This window comes from Dicentrarchus labrax, unplaced genomic scaffold (assembly GCF_905237075.1).
Source record: "Dicentrarchus labrax unplaced genomic scaffold, dlabrax2021, whole genome shotgun sequence".
Classification (NCBI taxonomy): Eukaryota; Metazoa; Chordata; class Actinopteri; family Moronidae; genus Dicentrarchus; species Dicentrarchus labrax.
In genome coordinates this window covers 21,990,789-22,013,198 of record NW_026136711.1, presented here as the reverse complement: position 1 = coordinate 22,013,198, position 22,410 = coordinate 21,990,789, and the positions used below count along the sequence as shown (strand labels likewise).

Sequence of the window (22,410 nt, the reverse complement as noted above, 5' to 3'; positions counted from 1 at the left end):
TTGTGAAATAGGTCGGACATAATGTTCCATTGTCAAGTGTAAGCAGACTGTATGTAGTGTACATAAGGTATTCAGTCAGTATACAGTAAATACATCCATCTCTACACATAGCATTAATATATATATACACACACATACATATTAACATATAATTTTTCCAATATAAAATGTTTATTTGCCCCTGCTATGGCATCATGTGTACTACAGCGCTGTAAATACATTAAACATATAACTAGAAATAAATAATACACTGTTTGTTGCTGTTTGTCTATATCTATATCCTCCTGTACACTGAAGAACATATTGAGAGATACGCAGAACTAGACTCTATCTCTCTATCTCCTCATACGTGTCAACATACCTGGTCAACAAAGTTGAATAAGCTACAACTTGAAACAAATTAATTGATCATCATTTATTACAGTATTCAAATCCTGAAACATCACCAAACAGTTCACTGTACAAGCAGGTCCTTAGTAAAGATGACTACACAATTACTTGTTCAACTTGGCACACAAGAATGTTCCCCTTTCTTAAATCTCTGATGTGGTAATGACATTGTATACAACATAGACGGTCAACAAGTTGTGCTGATACCAGATCCATAATTGAGCCCCACAATATCTTTTAAACCAAATACTTATGGAGGTTATTTTTTTGTTTTGTAACATTGATGATGCTTGAGTCACTGTCACCCAAGACAGGCCAATATCTTCTATACAAATGTGTCATGAGATAAAACAACACAACTCAGCCATATAATATAAAAATGGTCCACATGGTCCCAAAAAAGGAAGGTGGAATCCATCACACTTTAAAAAAAAAAAAAAAATCAGGGTGGGGGATGGGCAGGTAGCTCTAGGATGCTATAGATCTCCATGATGACTTCTAGGTCAAGGTCTCCCCTTTTGTCACCTGGAAAAAAAAAAGACATATTATGTAATGGTTAAATCATTTTTGAAACATTCAAATACATAACAATCATTGGATGTTTAAATTCCAATGCAGTAGGTCTATACTTACTCTCGCCTCAATATATTCAATCCTCCTCTCCAACGCCGTCAGCTTCTCATTGAGGGTGGCCAAGCGAGACCGACACGACATATCTGGGGATGATGAATTGTATTTACCATGTTACCGTCAACAGTCATAACATTTCAACAGATAAGGCGTATAGCTTGTAGATGTTGTCATTTACAACAAGCTGCGCTCAACACGAATCAACAACGACACTGTTACTTAATATCTACAGCCGAGAGAATAAGTACTTTCAGATGTTCCTCTGGTTAGGGACAGGGTTCACATTATTGACAGCCGAGCAGACTAACGTTAGCAATACCAACACTTTAATCTTTTAGTCTTTTAATACAATGTTTTGACACATGTTAGGCTGCTAACTTTAATTCAGAAGCTAAACAACACGTAAGGTAACTCGACACCAAATTGTCATGGTCCGAGGAAACAGTAACTAGCTCGCTGCTAACGACAAAGCTAACCGCTAACTGGGAGTGGCCATTTAAAACATCAACATCAATGCTAGCAACACAGCTAGCCGAGCTAGCAATCTACGCAATATATCCCCTCCTCCCTCTTAGTGGTGATCTTATCCGTTGTTAAAAGCTTACCAAACGAGTTAAGAAAGTCGGCGATCTTTTTGATGCTGCTCGTTATTACTTCTATATATTCTCGATTCGCCCAATCCTGGTGGATCTCTCTCTGCACTGGGTCTTCCTGGCCAGCCATGTTGGATAAGTCTCAGCCGGGCGCAGCGTTCAATCAGGAAGCAAAGCGTAGACGGGCCAAGTGTCGCTGTTGCTGTTGCTGTTTAGATCTATGGCTAATAACTTGTACATTTCACAAACTAATGTTAAATAATACATTTTGCGTATTATCCTTTATGCGCATTCAGAGTTGGCTAGCGTTAGATGATTATTCTGCAGTGGTGGAAGGAGGCTACTCAGATATATATGTATGTATAGCCTACAAGTAAAAGTCAAACATGTTACCAACATAAAAATATACTTAACGCTACAGTAAAAGTAAATTAGGCTAAAAAGAGATAATTACTATGTCACCTAGTACCTTGACATATAAATACTTTAATTCTTCAGTCCATTCTCCAGATACGCAAGAATATCTTGAAGGAATTGTGTATGTTTGTATGCATTGTACACAAATGACAGTAGCACTTTATACAACATTAAATCTTTATTTCTCCGCTTTAAGTCGACCCAATGAACATATTTGTGATATGAGCTATACACAGTGGCAGAGTCAGTCTTTTACATCTTCATCAGAAACTCCCCTCACAGGAAGGTTTCAAGGAGTGTCTTCATTGGGTAAATAGGCTGAACAACCATAGTGTACTGCACTGGAAACATCACAAACTTAGAAGAGCTGCAATTTACTTAAACTGTGAAAGTGGGAAAATGTGATAAAACACCCTGAACAGATGTGTACTGATAGATCTTTTTGGCCAGGCTGGTCATGCCTGATATGCTTAACAGCCACCCAGAACGTGTCGTAGCACACTTTACTTGACCCTCTTGAGTAACTCTTTAATATCTGCCTCAATATCAATTGTGAGGAAATTCCTGCTATAGCGCTTGTAGGGCTCGCCATCAGGACTGACCAGGAACTTCTCAAAGTTCCAGGAGACGTCGTTCCTGCTGACAGGACTCCAAATGATGCACTTTGGATCATTCATAAGAGCCATGGCGTCATCGCTGGGGTATGGAAGCTTGTCCTTCAGATAGACAAACAAAGGGTGGGCATCCTTTCCATTCACATCCACCTTCTCCAGGAGCTGGAAGTTTGGTTCAAAGCCATTTCCTGGACGGACATACTTCAGAGAATTTAGGATTTCATCATTCTTGCAGTTCTCCTGTTATTAAAGGAAACAAAATATTAAATACATTATGCCATTAAGTTCATTAAAAGCCACTTGAGGTTTTCATTCAAACTCACAAAATGAGGCCAGTCAGCTTCTACTGCAGTTGCTGGTTATCTCGCAGATTCAGATTTTTACATACACAACCCATGATCAGATATAAAAATATATGGCACTGTTATAGAGTACTACTACCCAACAGTATATAAAGTGATATACTTAGCTCCACCTCTACTAACTACAACAGGAAAATGCTGCTTTAGCATTAACACATTAGTAATAATAACACTATGAAAGGGACAACTCTGTTGGTTATAAGTACTTCTAATAGAAGATTTTAATGTTGTTGATATTCCAATATTTAGGCATTTTTATTGGGATATAAATTGTATAGGCCAAGTGTCAAAACAGACTGAAAACATATGTGTAATTCAACACAGGCGTCCTTCAAATTAAAAATGTCTCTAAGTAGTAAAGGAGTAGCCTGTAGTTACTAGACTTTATGACATTAATAAACTGTACATACTGTGTTTTGTTCTATAGTCTGATGATTAGGAAACACACATTTGAGCTGTTTGAGTAGACACACTAGATCATGTTCTAATGAAATAACATCCTCCCATTAATAAAACAGAGGAGGCAATGTCTGCCACTTTTGAATCCACACATGGCCTACCTGATGTCCAAACTGATTGCAGGGCACACCCAGAATAACGAGTCCCTTGGCGGAGTAACGACTGTGGAGCTCATTCATCTGAGTGTAGTCCCTGGTTGTTGTTCCTCATAGAGACGCCACATTCTCAATGAGCACAACTTTCCCCTTCAGTGCAGAGAAACTCAACATTTCTCCAGACAGCAGCTTAGCTGTCAGGTCGTAAAACCTTTTCACGTTTCCAGCCATTCTCACGAATTTCCGGATTAACTGCACGAACTAGCTCTATGTCTAGTATTAAAAACGCTCAGTTTATGTCTGTGAGAGGGCGGTCCAATGTCAACATGTTAACTTTAAGGCCAGCCCTTATTTTAGTCATTGGGCGGACCATGGAGGTAACACAACTCACAACGCCTATTTAAAATTAAATTACTTGTTCCTTTATTATTATTTTTAATATCCATGAAATTCAATCTCAATAAATGTTCACAGATTTCATCATTTTAATTCTTGAATTCCCACTCACAAGGCTTTTCCACTTTAAAAAAGTGGCTTGTGATCATCAGTTAAATATCAATTATTAACCAAATATGGTAAATTAGGTGAGCTAACGTTTCTGATGGGATACTACGTTTGTTTCTGATCTCTATTCACATTAAAGTCTCGGAAATGTTGTATCTGTCTATAGTTCACTGACTTTTAACTTCCGATTCAGAGAGAGTTACAAACATTTAAAAAAGTGGCAATGATGGGCGACACAATAATGTAGGCCGCTTAAAAACAAAAGGTGAACATTCATTGAATATTTATCAAACGACCGGTGTGAATATCGACTGTACACACATACACAACCAGTAAATCTGAATCATATAAATATGTCTGACATGACAGGAACATGTTTCCTTTCTAAGAGTTTAACAAGTTTATTTAGAACAAAAGTCACCGCCCCCCCCCCGTTCGGCATTAATGGTATCTTCCAGGAAGTCCCGTGCAATGTGCACTCTCTGGTGCTCTAAATTCAGTCAAGGGCAATTTCCAACTGAAAAAACAACACAACATTTTCTTAAAAATGTTTGACTTTTACAGCAAATACAACTTTGTTAAGAGTTCAGAAGAAGCTAGCTGAATAACGGAAGCTGCTCCTCCTGTTAGTAAGCTAACATGTCAGACTGGCTCAGTGTGTGTGTGCCCATTAGCCTGTTGTTGGGGCTGATAACAGGAGCTGCTTACATGTTGTACTCGGGACTCCTCTCAGACATTGTCGTACTAACTGGCTCTGCTCCCATAAAGAAGATTACTTTCGCCTACAAATTCAAAGAAGGACCGTACAGGCAGTGCGGGCAACTTTTTAAGGAGTCTCACAACATTGGACCAAAGCTTTCATGTATTGCAGTATTTTATGACGACCCTACAAAGGTAAAACATTACACACGACACTTAGTAGGATGGAAGTTTGTTTTAGTCATGTTTTCAGTACTTTACTCAATAGTTCAGCAATAAAAATCATGCAGGTTTTACTATGGAAAGTGTGTCGACCGCTAGATGGCGATAATGTCATTCTCTTTAAATGGGTGGAAGATGGATGCCTTATTTCTCAGCAGGTAGTCAACTTCATTTATCCAGTTAAAATGTTTGTCTTCACAGTGAATAATCGGTTCAGTGGCATGTCATGTTGTCTTGACTTTGTGTCTTATTTCTATTTTTTTTCCTCAGCATTTTTTGGCACTTGAGACTTATTTTTGTATGTTTTCCCTTGAGCAACATCATAGTACATCTGGCCAGGGTGTAGTGTGTTTTCTGTATTCAGATGTCATAAAATATTATCCAAATGTATTTTGGGGTTGTTAATTTTAAAGTCCTGAGGTGTTTTCGCAAACCAGAGCTTAACTTAACATCTGTGAGACTCCAAAATGTTCAATATTTAACAATACATCACAAAATAAAGAACATTTCAATAGATACAAAACGTTTTGAATCAAAGCAATAAACTGTGTTCACCTGCTAACTGCATTGATCACAATAAATCAACAAATTGTTGAATAATACTATAGAATTTAATTATTTTCACAATTAATTTTGTTTGATCTGGCTGATTTCACAGTTTAGATAAGATCTTTTGAGTCTAGATGCCAGACTCAGTTCTTTCATGGTCCCTCATATGCAAATCAGCTGTAGCCTATGAGAGCCTCAGTCAGCATCTGCAACTGCTGGTGTGATATGTATGTGTTTGAGTGGTGTTATGGTGATGTGATGTGTTGGATGGCCACAATGCAAATGAGCCATTAGGGACTGTTTTTTAGTATTAAACATATTCCATCGATCAATTAATCAGGTTTCCAGGCTGGTTATGTTGGATTCACCCTCTGACAGTCAGATAACTAGCTTGTCTTATTAGCTTGGGGATTTCTCAGCAGCAGCTAGTTGTCTAATTCAGAATTACATTGACATTGATGTTGCTGTAGCTCAGAGAAGCTGCTGTGACAGTACAGTATAGTGTAAGTGTCACTGGGAGAAAAATACCAGTATGAAATAAAACGGAGCACTTTGAAATACAAGTTATGAAATATGAATTCCAGTAAAATTATTGTAGTGAAAATAATAATGATGAAATGTGAATTTTCATGTTATTATATTATATATTATTCATATTATTATATATAAGTTCCATAAAGATTAATGGTTCCAAATGGGGAAGCTTATTATGGGACTGGAGCTCTTGTGGTCTCCTTTACTGTCACACCAGAGCTGCTAAAAGCACAATTAGTTAGTTGGATCCTTCTGAGAGATGTTTTTCCTCCATTCCCAACCATTCCCTGTGTGAACTCATCCATCCCAAAATCTTAGTGTCCATACGCAGCAGGAAGCAATATCTGCTGGGTCTGTTTTCCTGATACCTAATCCTGAACACTCTCTGGGGTCTCCAAAGCCATGTGGTGCAGGTTCCCACTTTTTAAAGCAAGTCCAGCATGAGTTGTTTTTTCAATAGGCCCCAACAGAACAAGAGGGAATGAAAGGAGTAACACGTTGAAATGGTTAAGCAGTATAGTTTTGATGCACTGCGGAGGGTCTGGAGGTTCAGGTAACAAGGGTGGAAAACAGGGTTCTGACAGATTTGATCTTTACAAATGTGCATCTGCTGTAGTATAAGTTAATATCGACTGTAGAAGGGCTGTCATACCCACAGCAAACTGCTGCTGTGTGGCATAGAAACACTTTAATACACTGTGATAAAATGCTATCATCAAGATACCTTGAATATTGTAACGATAATAGGATAAAAATAATAAAGGGCTTTATATATTAGAAACAGGTAATAGTAATCAATTAGTTGATCAACAGAAAATCAACAATCAATTAACCATTTAAGTCATTTATAAAGCTAAAATGCCTGTTGAGATTCAGCTTCTCAAATGTAAAATTTGCTGCTTTTATCTCATTTTAAACATCTGAGTTAAGGACTGTTGTTCAAAAGAAGAAGCAATGGGAACATGGGCTGGACATTTTACTGGCATTTTATAGAATAAACAGATAACCAGTTAATAAAGAACATTTTTGAAGAGAGAGATATTTCTGCTATTTAGTCTATCATCACTGATATAAATGAGGTGAGGCACCTTTTAAAAACGGTTTCAATAAAAAACATTATAACCTTAATAAACTGGCAGCTCAGTGTGTACATGTAGAAGATACATATTAGCAACTATAGCTGAGCGAATGATTGATCAGTGTCTTCCTTGGCTATTATTGGTGATTATTTCTTCCTTTTATTAGAAGAAATATTATATATTGGAGCACCAATAGGACCAAACATTGTCAAACTATCACTATGGAGGTTTTGAGTCAACTTTACTGTGATATTACCTCTTTAACCCCAAATCTAATATCAAAGTCTCTGTCTCTGAACTATTCTGATATCTACCATTTTGAGAACCAACTTTCAACAGTATTGACTTAAGTGGCACTTTTTAAACCTGCCACAGCCTGATGCACGACAACCTGATGGAATGTAACCAGAGTTCAGTGGTGGACTCTTCCCAGCTCTGCTTCAAAACCCTTTTGTTATGCTCATCCTCTTTTTCCCAAGCCGGCAATTAGGCTAGCAGTGGGTCCTAGTTCCTCTGCGCAGTCACAGCCAAGTCCTGATCTAAGTTAAAATAATTGGCGTAATGATCTCAGCTCATTAGCATCCGAGCCTCAGGATGCCATTCAGTCCCAGCGTCAGGAGCCCCAGAGAGTACTCTCAGATGACTGTTATTTGGTGTCTAAATAGTGAGGCACTGTCCATTGATATTTGCAGTGAGAAAGACTTTCAAAAGTGCAGCTGACAGAGGATAAGTGTCAGCGACGCTTGTCTCATTCTCTGTTCTCTGTTTTCTCACTTTTACCTCCTTTAATCACTTCCTCTGGAGAAACAAAAGACCTTAACAAGGGCTTAAGTTGGTCCTGAGATGGTTGCCATGGATACAGGGCTGGAGCAGCTCTGTCTGTTCCTTCAAACGGCAAACACATATTCTGGGCCCCACTCACTAAACCCTTCTTCTCCACCAGCCTCTTCACGGTTTCAAAGCCAGGGGGTTTCTGACCCAGTGCGCCCACTTCACCTCTACCCTGCAGCTCTGTTTTCCCTCTCCTCCCCATCTGCGGCAAACTTTGGCAAACGTCAGAGGGAGGTAACGGAGGTGGATCATGTTGTTTTTTTTTTCCGTCAGACTCAATATTCCGAGTAAGTGATAAGGGTCAGGGTTTTTGCGGTCCTTGAGACATGGATTGTCTAAATAAAAATCTGGATGACACATGTGTCTGCCCATCTTCAGGGACCCATGTTTGGGTCACAGTGTGATGAAAGCTGTGGGCATGGCAACTGGAGGAGGGGGCCGGTCAGGAAGTGTGTATCAGTCCCAATGTCTTTGTGATGAATAATGAAATAGGAGAGAATCTCTCTAATACTTGCCCTTTCAGAAAGTCATAGTAAAACATTTACAATGCAATTCCAAATCTGTGTGGAAAATACTTTGTATGCTAGTGGAGATAGTTTGCCTTTCTTACCCTGTTGCCTTACCGAAGTCAGTTCAGCCAGTGTGCCACAGAGACATGCAGACATGGTTCCTTCAGCAGAATTTTGGAAACTTTTTGCTTCAGATGAGCTGTCAGTGTATTGAAGAAACATCAAAAGACAGCACACTTGTGTCTTGATGAGTGCAGAGAGGCAAAACAAAGATTGTGGACAGAGGCTTGTGCTTTTGGCGGTGGTTCTTTGTTCTGGACTCCCTACATGGATCCCTGTGATGATTAATAAACCTGCTTGTCTCAGGCTTCCTACTGCGAGCCCCCAAAACATTCAATGTGTCAAAAATATCCTCATGTGTAAAGTTTTCCAAAATAAACTCACAATAAGCTCAGTCAAGGCGATAACTGGATATTTAAGATCAATCTGTGTTGTTCTTAACAGTGTTTGATATTTTATATTTTAGTTTGCCCAGCTCCACTGAAAACCTGACTCATGTAGTGACACTCACTATTATTGATTTGGAGTGGTGAGTAGCTGTTTATTTAAGTATTGTGGGCATTTGGTGGAGATAATCTCTATTTCTGTGAAGCTTTATTGAATCCACCCTTCATAATCTCCACTGAGCACCCAAAGCATTATGATACCTGGTTTGCTGGACAAACAAGGTGTGGCTGTCATCACTAAAGCATCACATCAAGTCAGTTTTATTTATATATCCCAATACCACAAAGCACTTTGCCTCAAGAGGGTTTACAGTTGGTACAGCAAGAAATGGAAGAAAGCTCAGGAAGAGCAACTGTGCATCATATGTACAACCAGGAGTTGTATGTATGTTTTCTTGTTTCATGCTTGGCAACAGAGCCAACGCATGGGATGAAAGTAAGCATTCAAAAAGCTATAACTTAAAGTAGAAGATCGAGCTGCTTCTCTTCATGCATTAAAACAAAATGGCAAGAGAAAAACCATGCACGTAATATGAGCTTGGAAACTGGTCTCAAGTCAGAATGAATGCAGTGTTTATTTTCCCACAACTCTACTCTGCTTGGGAATAGAACTGGAAACTAACAAGCAGACAAAAATCACAAACTCTAGCCGGTATTGTTTACCTTATTACAAAGATGAATAATTTAAGATCCTTCTCTGCAACTTACAATTTTTTCATTATGTGCAAAATATTTTCTCAATTAATTGTTAAATTGTTTGGTCTTTAAAATGTAATGAAAAATGGCCATCACATTTTTCACGAGTCAAGTGTTTTGTCCGACCAACAGTCCAAAACCCAAAGATGTTCAGCTACAGAATTTTGGCACCTGTTGCTTGAATTAAGCTCTAATAATAATAAAAAGTTGCAATTTTCTGCTGATTGATTAATCTATTAATTGTTTCAGAGATTGATCTAACATGGTCGCAGCCTCTAGTAAAGCTATTGATCACACTATAGAATCAGATTAAGAACAGACTCCAATCAGTCTACTTTATATTTAGGTTTACACACTATATTCATAATAATTCTCAAAATATGATCAGCTGTTGTTCATCTACTGATACCACACAAATCTTAGGTCAAAAGCGATTTCTAATTTCTGGCCGTATTTCTGTGTCACTTTGAATGTACAGTTCTGTAAAAAAAAAAAAAAAAAAAAAAAGATCTTCGTCCGCTTTGCCCGGCGAACACCACGCTTCTACCCATGACTGGCCTTGCGTTTTGAGGAACGGAGGATGAAAATAGGCATTCTCAGACACACACTGGCTCTGCTTGAAGCGTAGCATTGATAGGTTTATGAACAAATTGGGCCTTTCCAGCTTATTTATTACACGAGCCTTCAGTGGTGCTCAGCTCAGCACAGTAGGGGGAAAAGTGTCCCAGGAGTATTCATTTGTAAAGACTGTCTCCCTTTTCTTCTTGTTTTAATGGGCACCAGGGTGCTCAGAATGGAGGAAGGAGCAATAATTCCTGCGCTGCCAAATGCTCCAATTAGAGCTCTGAATGACGAGCATACTTTCTGTTTAAATTTGGCACCTGGTTGACATCAGAGAGGATATCCTTTTTTTTTTTTGTTAATATCCCACTGTTTTTGTGGATTATTTTTTGCCTAACATTATTACTCACCAGTCCTCAGAGACTATTTGCAAATGTTGATGGTAGATGGCATGTCAGAGTGGCCCATACCCCCTCCTTCCCTTTTTCAGGGAGATTGACTGGTATGAGGAAAGGTGATGTACAGTGCAGTGTTTTAGTGCAATCAGTACATGCACAAAAACAGTAACAAACATTAAGATTTGTTCTGAAATAGCCAGATAGCATTTTCTGCTTGAGAGCAATAATCGCAGTCAGTGGTGCTGTTGTCATATTGGAGGCTCTGTATAATTATGGCATTAGGAATCACTATAATGAGGAAAACCAGGGAAAGGTCAAATGCCGGTAAGACTACCAAGTGTGAGCATTCTTTTCCTATACATCTTTCATTTCTATCCAATCTATCTATCAGTCTAACAGTCTATATTGTCTATATGTTCTCTCTTACCAATTTGTGTTTATTTGTTCATTTGATCCTTGTTTTTAGGTGATTGGACCACAATGCCGCTACGCCGTCGGCAGTATTCTCAGTGAAGGGGAAAACAAGGCCGATGAGGAGCTTCTGAAGAGCTATGAGACATCAGGCTTTAATGTCTTTTCCTTTCCTGAAGTCACACACGTGGTCACTACCTCTTTCCCCTACAGAACATTTTTCTCTATCCTCCTGAGAGTAAGAAGAGTTTACCCACGGCTACATCGCTACATCCAGGTATTCTGCCTCTTTTCAACAAATCACAATTATTTGAATTTTGTATGTTAAAAACATCAAACAAACAATAACAACTTATGTGTTTATTACAAGATAATTTAAAAAAAAAAGGCAAATGCTATAATGAGACTAATAATAACCATAAAATGGGAAATAAAATATACTTTTACATGAATGCACATAACTATTACCCATGAGGGACAGATGGTTTCAAAGGATCTACAAGCCCAGGTGTCTATGGGAAAAGTGATTTTAAGTCCTATGTAATATAAATGCATGAGAAACAGGATTAATTCCTGTGCATCACAGTTAAGTACACTGTATCGTCACACACCCAGCATTATCAGCATCAGCCTCAAGCTCATCACATACTTGTCCCATGGGCCTCAGTGTTCTCACAAAGTGTCTTGGCTGCACATTGAGTCAGCACACAAAGCGCCATAGAACACTGCTTACAGATATGAATAGTGGGCTTTCAGTGTTTCTATTTTGACTCAGTGCAGGGCCATTAACAAAATATTTTACATTGTTTCTGAATGCAATTTCATATTGAAAATGGATCTAGGTGCAATAAATAACAATCCTAAGCCACCGCCTGTGCGCTTATGTTAGTGATAGGAAAACAGGAAGGGGGTGTGTGTGTGTGTGTGTGAGAGAGTGATGGATGAATCATTGCTAACTCTAAGGTGGGCTTACGTCAAGCAGTAGCAAGTAAATGATCGATATCTAACTGCATGATTATCACATGCACATCTGAGTCATACTGTGTTTTTAAGCCAGCACAAAGTTAAATGTTGTCAAATATTTTCTTCACTATCTCTCGCCTTCTTTGCGGCAGCCCCTGGAGAGTTGGGAAGTGCATGTTAGGTAGTACAGAAGGAAGAGATTTATGGTAGGGAAGGAGATGGAGACGTGGAGTGAACTTAGAAGACAAAGGAGGAGATGGAAAGAGAACAATTTGAGCTTCTTTTAGCACTTCATGATGAATGGTCTCACTGAGTGCAGCTCGAGGGATGCTGGGAAAGTGAGTCATTGTGATGAGCAGAGAGTTTTGTGGACGTGGTTTAATTATGCAGTGTGCTAAAACAGGTGGCAAAACCACAGGTTGTCTCAATCACTCCGCTTCTGCTGGAGGAATGTGTTTGTGTGTCCTGTCTGGCTGGTTCTACCATCTGCTTGGACGCTGTTTAAACCTGGCTCCACTCCAGTGGCACTTAGCCTGTCTGAAAGGTCAGCTTACACAGTCATTATCAAACTGGACATCAGTTTTCTTCACCAGCGGTATTAAATCTTCTTCTGATCTTTGTTACTATACTTGCTACTTTTAAATGACTGTTGTCTCAATGCTTACTGGCCGTGGTTAGTTGTAGCTGTCTTGTTGTGTCTTGTTGAATCAGATTAAAGAATAATAGCTACTACAGTTTGATGGTTTTTGACAAATCATTTTAAAGTATGTAGGATTTCTCCATGATTACTCAGTTGTTAGTTTATTAGGTGCAGATAGCTAAAAATAATGCAGTCTAATACAACAGCATCTAAAATAAATCATACATGACTGAAATTTATAAAACTGTTTTAGAGCGGTGTTGATTCAACCTTATGGTCGTTTTGGATGCAGTTTTTTTTTTACATTTAAAAACTACAGTCCTATTGGACAAAATATATGAAACACTATTGTGTACAATGCAATAAAATTCAACAGCACCACGAACAGCCTTCAAAATGACCACAAAGTTTAATCCACACCTCTCTGAAACAGTTTAAACAAAACTGAACTTCATAAACTCAATAAAGGAAGAATTTGCTGCAGCCTGTTGTATTAAACTCCCTCAGTTTTAGCTACCAAATAAACTTCATAAACTGAACATATACAGGAAATGGGTTCATTGCAGTAACCAATACTGGTATTGCCTATAATTTCTCATGTGGGTGGCTTTCTGTCCTCATCCATTATCGCCCCCTCTAGCTAATATTGATATGCAAAATCCTACACATTAACTCTTACGTCCATATTGACCTGTTCTAGAAGAAAGCAGGCTTAGAATGCAGAATATATATGATCATATACAAGTTGTAAGGTTGTCTGTCTGTTTGTTGGTGGGATACTTCTAAAATGTGGATTTATTTTTATGTAATTTAGTGGATATAGATAGGCCTTAGACCAAGGGGGGAAAAATGACTTATTTGCTCTGGGTCTGGATCACAGCCATGAAACTCAGTGAGAGATTTGATTCCAAATCATGTGGTTATGTTTAGAGGCCCAGGAAATCCCTTTCATTTAAAATGTTAGTAACCTGAATGACATATTTGGGTGTAACTCAAGGTTGGACAGTTGTTCGGTGCAGGTGCAGTTTGCAGCTGTTAGTTTGCTCTTCCCTGACTCTACTCTCATTTGCAAAGTGGTATAGCACTATTTTATTTTAAGACAGCCATGTACTTATTTAAATACAGCTGTGCGATCTTGAATATCAGTTCAGCAGGGATGACGTTATTCCACTCACTCTGTGGTGTCAAACTAGACTATGCAACAGTCTTTTGTTGGGAATATTCACAGTGTAATTTAGTTCTTACGTCTTGCAGTGTCCAATACCTGATCACAGTATTCATCGGAGAATGCACCTTTATGCAGACAACCTTGTCCTCTCTGAGAAGCAGTTGAGAATTGAATCCTAATAATATTATTGAAAATGTTCAGGTATCAAGATTTGAAGAGTGACCACAAAAATATATTGTCAAGCAAATCCAGGCCTATCCCAACCATCAAACTGACTAAACCACCCGTCCATTTTGAAATTGTTAGAGCATTTAAAACAGCCACATTTACCTGAACCAGTGACAATTTAATTTCTGAAATGAAAATAAAAATGCGAACTATATGAAAACTTGTTGAGTCTTTGGAGCCTTTGAAACATTTTTGTAGGCGAGTAACTGCTAAACTTGAAGCAGTTTAAGGAGTTGGAGTTGAAGTGTCAGCTGAAGCGTCAGTTAATTGTAAGCAGGTAAAGGAGTTGAAACCTAATTTCAGGTTGTAACAGAAGGTTGTTCAGGTGTCAAGTGTGGAAGTGAATGTAAGCATGAAAGAGAGTTTAAATGTTGGATAATGTTGAAGGACTGAAAGAGGTTGAGTTGGAAGGCACTTTTACTATTTGTGCTGAAAGCAGTGTAGAGTCAATTAAAATAAAATATCTGAGACGAGTTGAAGGTAAAATATTTTTTATTTTTTTTTAGTAGATGGAATTTAACAATGTTTAAACTAAAACATGGCTCACATTTAACAGAAGCTGCATAACAGCTCAAACTGTTCTAAATGGGTTTCTTTTAGTAAATAAAGCTTGCTGTTGATGGCTGACACTTCAAATATCCCAAGTGGTGAGACCTTTTCAAACAAGCTCATCAGCATTTAGCATGCCTGGCTTGTCATGGCAGAACGATTTCTGTCTGTCAGACACTTTGAGTCGCTGCCCCATGGTCGAGCCTGATATTTGCCTAGTCAGACCATCGATCGGCCCCAGTGTTTTTCTTCAGTGCCTTGGCTTTTTAGTGGTGGGCTACATCACAGACACCTTGGCATCTTGAGATTTGATTCGAGTGTGGTGGCCAGGCCTTCTGACTGGATTGGGGACTGGGATGGGAGGATAATATTGCTGACATTCACAGAGATCTAAAGGTTTGTGAAAGGCAGACGATGGAACATTTGTTCGCTTGAGGGCACTGAAGTTTCTTGCCAGCACAGAGGTTCTGGGATGAATATAAAGCAAGTTTTCCTTTGTTCCTTAGAAATGGCCTTTTCTAGCAACTGACACACATGGTAAAGCGATCATATAAAGTCTTCCTCAGCCTGACAGAGAATGAAGCCTCCTTTTTGGGGCATAAGGTGCTGCCTCTCACAATTCTTATTAGTGTCGTCTACATGAGAGTGATGCAAAGCAGTGCACAGATGCTAGTCCGCAGGGCCTGTTAAACATGCAGACTTTTAGCTAACAGTGACGTACATTCAGAAAGGTCAGAAAAGGTTGTGGGCTTTATATGCTGGACAAAGTAATGGAGGCAGTGTCATCTGCTGGAAGATTTAGATGGAAAGCCTGGTTTAATTGTAATTCTGGGGGTTTATAACTTTGGAAATATTCTTATCAAGAGGGAGGAAGACTTATGCATTCAAACGTGATTTATTCCCATTGGTAAGATAAGGCTTTATATAGAGGAGAAGTTACAAGTTAAATTCAAAACTCCTTAGGATGCTTTTCATGTAGAACTGTTTGAGTTGTATTCAGAAGACGTAAATATTTCTTTTCTGTTTCAGTTGTAACTCATGACACTAATGAGGTTCAGGGATCAAGTCATGTGGTTAGGATGATTTATTAGCAAACTGTCAGCTCTTACATTTCCATCTACAAAATTATAATCTTCTCTGTGAGCGTCTGTCAGACAGGAACTTTTCAAAATGTCCAACATGTGTATGTCTGTCTCATTTACATTCAGTCAAAAATCTCTTTGTCGCCACCTGGCATAGCATCTTTCTTTCACTGACCAAATATGTCCACTGAAGTCCAATTTTTCCAATAAATTGCACATGCCTGGTGGCCTAAATTAAATGTGGAATATTCATGTCTAAACATTTCAATAGACAATTCATATTACTAGTAAATCGAATGGGGAATTCATGTCTAAACACTTAAATAGATACGAATGCAATGATAAACATTATAAATCTCTGCTGATAAACTCTACCCTCTCTATCTGCTACTGATGATGATGATGATGATGATGATGATGATGATGATGATGAGATAGTTATTTTCACTCATAAGACCCCATTGGTTCATATATAGAAATGTGGTACCACAGTTGTAAGACACCACGTTAAGCAGTAGAATTCACCCAATTTATTAATTTTTGGTTCATAGTCAGTGGAGTTTGACATCAAATTAAAACTTGATTAAAATTAAAAAAAACAACTTTTTTTTTTTTTTTAATTAGTAAGTACAGTTACTACTAAGCTACACACTAGTTGGGCATCATGCATGTTTCTGTGTTATTGTTGAAGCCTTCATCTCCATCTCAAGTTAAAATACATTTGTGTTTGTTTTCCTTTTTTTATCCCCTCATATAATTATAATTTCTTTTGTTCACACCTGTTAAATATCCCAGCTATCCTTCCTAATCCTTTTTTCTCATTTCTTCCTGATGTCATGCAATCATAAACAAGAAGAACGACTTGGAGTTAAAATTATGTGAGCAAAGTGAGTTTCAAAATTGAAAATAGTTTAATTATGAAATAAAAATGTGAATGAATGTTTGAGTTTTTAATATATTTGCTAACCCTCAGTTATAGCAGATGTTATTTCTTCTGATGATGAAGAAAATCTAGTTTCATTCAAATGTAATGAAATCAATGTCTCTGATATTGTATTTTAATATTTAACCAATCAATTATATTAATATACAAATTCAGTAAGATTTTTTTATCAGGTACGTTGCATCACAACCCTGCGAGCTAACTCTTCCCACAGGACGCTCTGTGGAGTTTGCCTGTCAAATTTTCAAACATGACTTTCATCCTCCAGCAGCTGGGAATCTACTGTTGGTGTTAAATGTCACATCTACATATGATTGATCTGATTTAAACTTTATCTTCTGTTGCACTGTCGCTCTGAATCATGATCAGGCAGTAGGGTGTGATTACAATGTAAGAAGGGTAGTTATTTTTAGATATGGGACAAATTGTTTTGTGCCAGTGGCCATCTTATCAATCACTTAGGATGTGAGGATTGAGCAAATGCTTGAAAGATATACTTTGATGTTATTAGTCCATGATTGTGTATTGTAAAATCTGCTGCCTTCTTGCTCCTGTAGTTTGCAATGCTGATACAGTGAAAATATGTTTAAGAAAATGACTAGAGCATAGCCCTTTTAATAACTATTAAAACTATTGTGACCATAGGCTTTTGATTTAACTCCCTGAATATGAGATACAGTATACTTAAAGCACATATGTCTTTATTAGCTGCTGGCTGTAATAGGACTACGATAACAAACCCCTTAAGAATTACACTAGTTATATGTTCAGATATTTAAAAGTATGTGGAAAACTGGTAAAAATAGAATCTATTTCTTGCATTCAAAAACAACCTGGAAATAATTTTGAAATCACCCTGTTGTGTTGTGATTGGATTACCAAAGCAAAGTCCAAACGTCTTTGACAAGCTGTAGAAGTTTTAGCTCTATTAGGACTACATATTGAATTCATAAAACTCTCTCCAACACCTGGTCAGTTTGTATATCTGTGATGTGGTTCTGCTATAAAGAAGAAAAGAACACACACACACACACACACACACACACACGCATCCTCTTATGCCGGCTACGATATTGCAACAATTTGGTTGTGTCTTTTGTTGAGATAGACATGCAAATTAAATGAATTTGCTCCAGTGTCCTCTTGAGGGATTTTCTGAAAAGCAATCCAAGAGGCAATTTTGAACCATTCAAGTATGAGTCTGACAACAGGGTGGGGGCACCTAACCAAGGTGCAGAGGTTTGGGACCTCAGTGAGCCAACTAAAGAAAATGGGAAAGATAAAAAAGAGGCTTAGGACTTAACTGCTTTATTCAGCTCAGTGACTTTCAAACAGTCTGTGTTCATTTGTCAGGGCTGAATAAGTCTGTGTAAAGAGTGTTGTTGCTTGAGTGACACCTGGATTGTTGGTACTGGCAGCGACTACTGTCACTCATTATGCCCTCAGCCCCTTTGAACCGCCTTTTCCCCCTCAGGGCTTTGAAATGAAATGTAGACTATAATAGGGATGTAGAGATACTATGTCCCATCATCCCCTCCTCTATGTGAAGCAATAAGACTCTTAGAAAATGTATGAAAAGACTCTAGTACTGTTGAGGAAAAGCTATTGTAGTTCTACTGTTTTGACATTGAAAATAACAATGTGACAAAGCAAAACAGAAAATAGAGGAAATACACCATTAATATGAATTTCATTGGATATGGTTAGAGAGGTTAAGGAAAATACTTGGAGGGAAAGTGAATTGCAAGGGAGAGGAGGGTCGTACGCCTCTGAATGGAATGGTATTCTCCACAATCTTACAGATTACTGTCATTAACACACAGGCTACAGGAAGCGGTCAAATGTGAAATGTACTGTCCCCTGAATTACATGTTATGTGTTGCCCGCTGAGTGCTAGTGTTGGCACTGCTGTACCCCAATTCACACGTAGTTTAACAGGAGAACCTAAGAAAAGAGCTGACATACGTCAGCAAATGGCAATTTTGATCCAAAGGTCACAGTTTCAGTTTTTCTGACTTCAAAACTAAAATTCTGAAAGTAGACCTCCATTGATTTTTGCACATCAAAGTCTGTTTACATGTCTTGGGAAGTACTACTGCACATGTAAAGAAAAGTATAAAGCCTTTTCTGGCTCCAGAAGGAGCTGCACGAAATCTGATATATTGCCTCAAGTGTATCGGCGTCGGTTAGGGATGAAGACTACAAGATTGAAAATGAAAAAAATATGGTGCTGAGTTAGACAGTATTATCCGACCTCTGTAGCCCACTCCTCATCACTGCTTCTGGCTGATGACTCGAGGCTACATGCCGCTAATAGCATAATACACCAGAATCTCCGACTGAGCTATCAGTGGTTAAGTTGCTTTGTGGGTAATGTAGGCGCCATGTTAAAACAAGGAAGAATGTGTTGAATAAAAAAAAAAATATTTTGCCCATCATGAATTCAGTGTTATAAGAGTGCATTTTTAGTCAGTAGAGTACTCTTTCACTACCAGAGTGGAGGTTTTGGCGACAGTTCAATTCCACTTTCCAATTTCTGTTTTTCTAAATGCCCAGAAAAACTGCAATGCCCTTTGGGATAAGATAGAAGGCATCTTCTTATGGTCATGTTATCTGTAAGAGAGAGAGTCTCTGTGCCCTGCAGCCACTGAAAGACCGCTGTCATTATCAACCATCAGGTGAATATTACCTTTGAAGTCATTTTAACTTACTGCAGCCTAAGCTGGTAGTGTCCCTGCACCATTTAACACCAAAATATGTCTTGGTTCTCAATTCTTTAAAGCTTGATAAAATACTCATGCATTGATGGATAATTTTTCTCTTGTATTTGCTACATTATTTCCTCTGCTGCATGTATTATGTAAGAGAAATCTGCTGCATATGTCTTCTTCATATTCATTGAACCATGTGGGCTGCAATCTGAACTCAAACAAGCCTCAGAAAATATGACCAGAATGACCCTGAAATGACAACTGGACTGAAAACAGACAGTTCTATATCCTTGTATTTCTATTAGCACTTCCACAGAGTGGGTACCAAGGTTAGGGATGTCTTGTATATATACGGGACATATGTTTAGCTAAATAGGCGCATAGCCACTTGAGAGAGGCTAAAGAGCCGCCTGTGGCTCCAGGGCCACAGGTTGCACTACACCATTATTTTTACTGGAAAAATGCATACATAAAGGTGCCCTGACACCCACAGCGATGAAGCCAAATGAGATACTTGTAACAACAACAATACAATACAAGACACTCTGGATTAATGTCTCTTAATACTCTCATAACCTTTATTTAATTTATTTATAGATGTTCACATATTATTATTATTATTATAATAATTTACATTCCCCCTTTAAGTGTAACTTCTACCTTAATGCACTTCTTTTACTGGCTATAGGTTGTAATTAAAGCTTATAGTGTTTCAGTTGAATTTGCAAATCAATTGGTGCAGAATTACTTTCGTAATTGGAAGCTTGTTTTATGTCACTGGTGTATTTTGTGTGTCATGTTTTGTTATTCTGATGAATAGAAATAGCTTGAGTGGTGGATTTTTGAGTCGCTTTTTTCTTGCTCACCAGGAAATGGTAAATTATAGTTAATATATCCAAAAGGGCTGCAAATTATTTGAATCCAATGGAATGGTTGGGAGCACTTATGTGCTACTTTGTTCCATCAGCAGCCCTTTCCAATGCAGACAGTGGTGTTCAGTTCCTTTTGCCTTTCTCCTCCGGAGATAAGAGGCCATTGCTGAGGCAGAGGTTGTTGTTTGTATCCGTCGCAGTACTCAGACTCATCATTTGTTGGCCGTCTGAAAAAAAAAATTTGTTTTTCCCTTCTATCTCCCTGTGGGTAGCAGATCTTCACTTTTCTCTATCATTTTTTCAGTGTTCATCTAGACTGACTCTGAGGTACAGGAGGTGCAATGTCCCTTGGGTTATTAACTATCATGATGAACTTTGCTTTTTTTAGACAGTAAAATGCTGGAAAAAGTTAATAGTTTTGATTTATTCCCTTAGGAATCTCTCGCATATCTCAGGAATATCTCACATTATTGTCGCCACATGCATGCATGAACTCTACAGCACAAAACTCAACATTGGTCTATTGCTAAGTCCAGTATTGAAACATATTTGGCACATAAGTCTAAAGATAATTTAAAAATGATCCAAGTGTGATTTTATCTCAACTATAACTAAAATGAGATGGGGACTTCCTCCCTGTGTTACTGCTGCACACCATGTCTCGTCTGGTTAGCACGGCAGTAAGATATTATCACCATTATCTGTAAAAGGGCAAGGTTCTGTAGCAACCTAGGCATGTTTTCAGTTTGACAGACTTGCCTGTCTGTTGCCGTGGAGAGGCGATACTTATCTTGACACTTGCAGTTTTGCTTTTCTCTTTTTCATACCTTTGTAAGTTTCATATATTTTGTCAGATGTCATTTTTGGCTGTGGGAGAAAGTGTTAGGCATTATTATTACCCTTGTCTGACATTTAATTGAGTTCAATATTGATTTGGTTAACAATAAAACCTATTTGACAGATAAATTGATAATGAAGATGACTGGAACTTAACAACAGCTTCATTAACACAGGGTTTGTGTGAATTGTGATTGGGAGAACAGTCAATCTCATGGTGTCTCAAGGTTATTTGGTTTTAGGATTAATATGGTATGCATTTGTGGGCATTTCTAATCCATGCCACCAGATGAGGGAGTGGATATAATTAATCAAGAGCCAACTGGGAGGTGGCTCCTAACCACAATTGGTTGCTCAGGCATACAGTAGGTTTTTATTTGTGTCAGGCTTGACTTTGGTTATTCAGATTTTACAGTTCCAGCAGTATTTTCCTTGTTAAAATCACTCCTCTGGTGCACAAATGTATTCACAGTATTTGTTACTCCATCCCAAAGTGCCTTTTTCGTGCTGGTAATATATCTCTTCTTTGAGGCAGAGAGCTCTTTGGTCCTGTCTTCAACACTTCCAGCTGCACAGTGGAAAGGAATTCACTCTTCTTTTGTTTATCACTGAATTGCTGCTCGTAAGGGAATTGCAGTAAAAGTGATTATTAACAATCCTGCCCAACAGCACTCACAATGTATCACTTAAAAAATGAATTCTCAATAGGAGAAAGGACAATAATGGGAAAAATACATATTTAACATAAACAAAGTTTAAATATTATACTCTTATACTTTAGAACCCAAGCCATATTTATGTGGATTAGTATATAATAATATGCACTGACCCTTCATGCCTATTATTGTGTGTCTTATTTTTAATTTCTAAAGATATTATTCTTCAGTTAAATGCACTCTCATAATTTAATCATTAACTTTAATTACAATGAATATTGGAGTAAGCATTCAAAGTTAGTCTGATTTCTTAACTTTTTGTTTGATTAGAATTCTAGGCATAAACAGCACTTCAGAATGTGATTTGTTTCCAAGGCTACCACACATGCAGAAGTCATATAAAAACTCAAAATCATGTTAAATCTTTACTACAGTACACTGCCTTATTCTGGTTTTTGTAAGGAATCATATGGATGTCATCAAATTACAGTAAATAATTTACCACAAAACAACACTGTAGAAATAAAGCAGGTTTTACAGCCAAAAATAATTTATTTACAGTACAATATTGCTTATAAATGTTTATAAACTGTGGCAAATCAGACATATAACGCAAAAAGAACAGCTATTTCTTAGGTTACGATTTGTAAATTTAGTGCAGTTAATTTATGAAACTGTAGAGATTATCTGCAGTAATTTCAT

The 22,410-nt window shown here is 37.9% G+C and overlaps 3 protein-coding genes across 3 annotated transcripts in view; 1 reads left to right on the top strand and 2 right to left on the bottom strand.

Annotated features, from left to right (window-relative positions):
• Positions 1-400: 400 nt before the first annotated feature.
• Positions 401-1,794, bottom strand: brk1 (BRICK1 subunit of SCAR/WAVE actin nucleating complex). Its single transcript, XM_051414212.1, has 3 exons — positions 1,626-1,794; positions 1,024-1,106; positions 401-915 (listed from the first exon to the last, which is right to left on the bottom strand). Exons 1-3 carry the CDS (start codon positions 1,741-1,743, stop codon positions 889-891), a joined length of 228 nt encoding a protein of 75 aa, XP_051270172.1. The 5' UTR covers positions 1,744-1,794; the 3' UTR covers positions 401-888.
• A 395-nt stretch (positions 1,795-2,189) lies between these two features.
• On the bottom strand, positions 2,190-3,880 carry LOC127371418 (glutathione peroxidase 2-like). Its single transcript, XM_051414208.1, has 2 exons — positions 3,567-3,880; positions 2,190-2,884 (listed from the first exon to the last, which is right to left on the bottom strand). Exons 1-2 carry the CDS (start codon positions 3,789-3,791, stop codon positions 2,534-2,536), a joined length of 576 nt encoding a protein of 191 aa, XP_051270168.1. The 5' UTR covers positions 3,792-3,880; the 3' UTR covers positions 2,190-2,533.
• A 645-nt stretch (positions 3,881-4,525) lies between these two features.
• LOC127371416 (testis-expressed protein 264 homolog) overlaps positions 4,526-22,410 on the top strand; it is a 34,106-nt gene continuing 16,221 nt past the window's right edge. Inside the window, 2 exon segments of the mRNA XM_051414206.1 lie at positions 4,526-4,958; positions 11,115-11,336. Of these exon segments, the coding sequence (XP_051270166.1) occupies positions 4,704-4,958; positions 11,115-11,336 (477 nt within the window). The 5' untranslated portion in view covers positions 4,526-4,703.

What these genes read in the sequence shown, in the direction of transcription:
- brk1 (XM_051414212.1), bottom strand. Translation starts at nt 1,743, where the DNA reads ATGGCTGGCCAGGAAGACCCAGTGCAGAGAGAGATCCACCAGGATTGG. An exon ending in CGACTTTCTTAACTCGTTTG is followed by an intron (nt 1,107 to 1,625) that starts GTAAGCTTTTAA and finishes CATCATCCCCAG; the next exon opens with ATATGTCGTGTCGGTCTCGC. An exon ending in TTGAATATATTGAGGCGAGA is followed by an intron (nt 916 to 1,023) that starts GTAAGTATAGAC and finishes TTTTTTTTCCAG; the next exon opens with GTGACAAAAGGGGAGACCTT.